At 38.7% G+C, this 1692-nt stretch overlaps 1 protein-coding gene across 1 annotated transcript; it reads right to left on the reverse strand.

Annotated features, from left to right (window-relative positions):
* Positions 1-526: 526 nt before the first annotated feature.
* Positions 527-1498, reverse strand: LOC108626988 (uncharacterized). The gene is made up of 3 exons (XM_018027987.2): positions 1132-1498; positions 826-1001; positions 527-754 (listed from the first exon to the last, which is right to left on the reverse strand). The coding sequence occupies exons 1-3, from the start codon at positions 1325-1327 to the stop codon at positions 542-544; spliced, it is 585 nt and encodes a 194-aa protein (XP_017883476.2). The 5' UTR covers positions 1328-1498; the 3' UTR covers positions 527-541.
* Positions 1499-1692: the final 194 nt, after the last annotated feature.

Raw genomic sequence — 1692 nt, forward strand, 5'->3', positions numbered from 1 at the left:
ATTCAATAAGAATCAACCCCGAACGGAAATTTATGCGAAGGTTTGTATTAAGCGTGTACAGCAGTAATGAACTCAGTAGATTTGGCGTAGAGCTTTGTGACTTTAGACTAGACAGAAGGAACTTTCTCTCTAACAAATTTTAGGAAAATACGTATATATGTATACACTCTCGGAAGAAACAGTGGAGGGAGGAATTAGTAAGGGTTGGTAAGCAGAGGTCGAAGATTAAAAATGACGCAGAGTGCAAAGTGGAGGATGATGTAAAGCTGGATGTTGACAAGATGAATTGGAGTTAAGGATGAGGTCATTGGGGTCTGGAATAATTGGACGAGGTATCTTATCTATGTATGCTTAGTTTGGTATACAACAATATAATATTAATTGACTATTCTAGTTGTACAATGTTTAAATTAATTATTGTGATTCTACTTTAAATAAAAAAATACAATTTCTGGGATTTTAATAGTTTCAATTAAAAAATGGATGCTTTCTTAATCGTAGTTCCCACATTTCCCATCACCAAAAACCGAAATAAACAATATTATAACATAGGAAATAGATACCTTTTTTCGTCGTTATCCTTCTTAGCAAGGAGCTGTCTCTTCCAAGCAGGTATCGCCTTCTGTCGTCTCTCTTCGTTTTCTCTGGCAATTTGCTCTTCCAATTCTTTCTTCGCTCTTTCGGCAGCTTTCCGCGCGAGCATTTGTCGTTTCCATATCGGTATCACGTTTCCAGAACTGTCCTTCTCAGGAATCTATAAAAAAAAATCAACGAATGAACCAATGGCAAACGACAAACAGTGAATCTGTAGCAAAGAGAATTTACCTGATCCACGAAATTCGAAACGCTGAACGTTTTGTTGATTTCCGACATGAGATTCTGTTCCTGCGTTTTCTCCACTTGAGCCATCTCCACTTTCAGCTTCTTTATCCCGGGTATGTCCTTGGTTCTCTTCAATTCTGCGATTAAGTCGGTTTTTTGAACGAAGAACGGCTCTGAAACTGATACGACGTGTAATAATTAAGCAAGAAAAAATATAATAACGATGTCAAAAAAGTCTTTCTTGAAAACATCGTTCCCATAGTAGGTATATATTTTTTTATAGCAGATTTGCAGTTCGGTTTCGCTTACCATTAGTCATAGACACACTGCGCGGCGGCGGCGCGGAAAATGTTTTAGTCGCGTTTATTTTTGCGGTGGTTCTTCTTAATTGGATACTCGTAAGATCCTGAATACTAATAGTTGCAAGCGGTTGTGGGCTTCTTGTTGACTCGGATTCGGCGTTAGCGATCTCGCCAATCCGCCGTGACTTCTCAAGCGGAGACATGGGTGGCGGGGGTGGACCCGGAGCTGATTCTTTTCCCTCCGTTTCCGGTCCACCGGCACCCACGTCCTCGGCTAATTCCTCTTCCTGGACTTGCTCGCTCTCTTGCCTGGTGCATCCGCTTCGACTTTGAATGTCCAAATTATCTACCGACCTGTCGATGTCATTATATTAAATTGTTATAAATTGAAATTACAATACCGCGTTGAATGATGTTAAGGACTATCAGTGCTTGTTTAATATTCGAACGCAAATTATTTTAAAAAATAACTAGCCATTTAATTTATAATTGCAGCTTCTCCGTTGTATAATTATAAATAATGCTAATAGACTGGATATTATAAATAAGTAGTTATAAATTATTTTCG

This window comes from Ceratina calcarata, unplaced genomic scaffold (genome assembly GCF_001652005.2).
Source record: "Ceratina calcarata isolate Rehan_Ccalc_2016 unplaced genomic scaffold, ASM165200v1 scaffold4355, whole genome shotgun sequence".
NCBI lineage: Eukaryota > Metazoa > Arthropoda > Insecta > Hymenoptera > Apidae > Ceratina > Ceratina calcarata.

Excerpts from the sequence above, each read along its gene's own strand:
- LOC108626988 (XM_018027987.2), bottom strand. The coding sequence starts at position 1,327 with ATGTCTCCGCTTGAGAAGTCACGGCGGATTGGCGAGATCGCTAACGCC. Across the intron at positions 1,002-1,131 it reads CAGTGTGTCTATGACTAATG|TTTCAGAGCCGTTCTTCGTT; the intron begins GTAAGCGAAACC and ends ACGTCGTATCAG. Across the intron at positions 755-825 it reads TTTCGAATTTCGTGGATCAG|ATTCCTGAGAAGGACAGTTC; the intron begins GTAAATTCTCTT and ends TTTTTTTTATAG.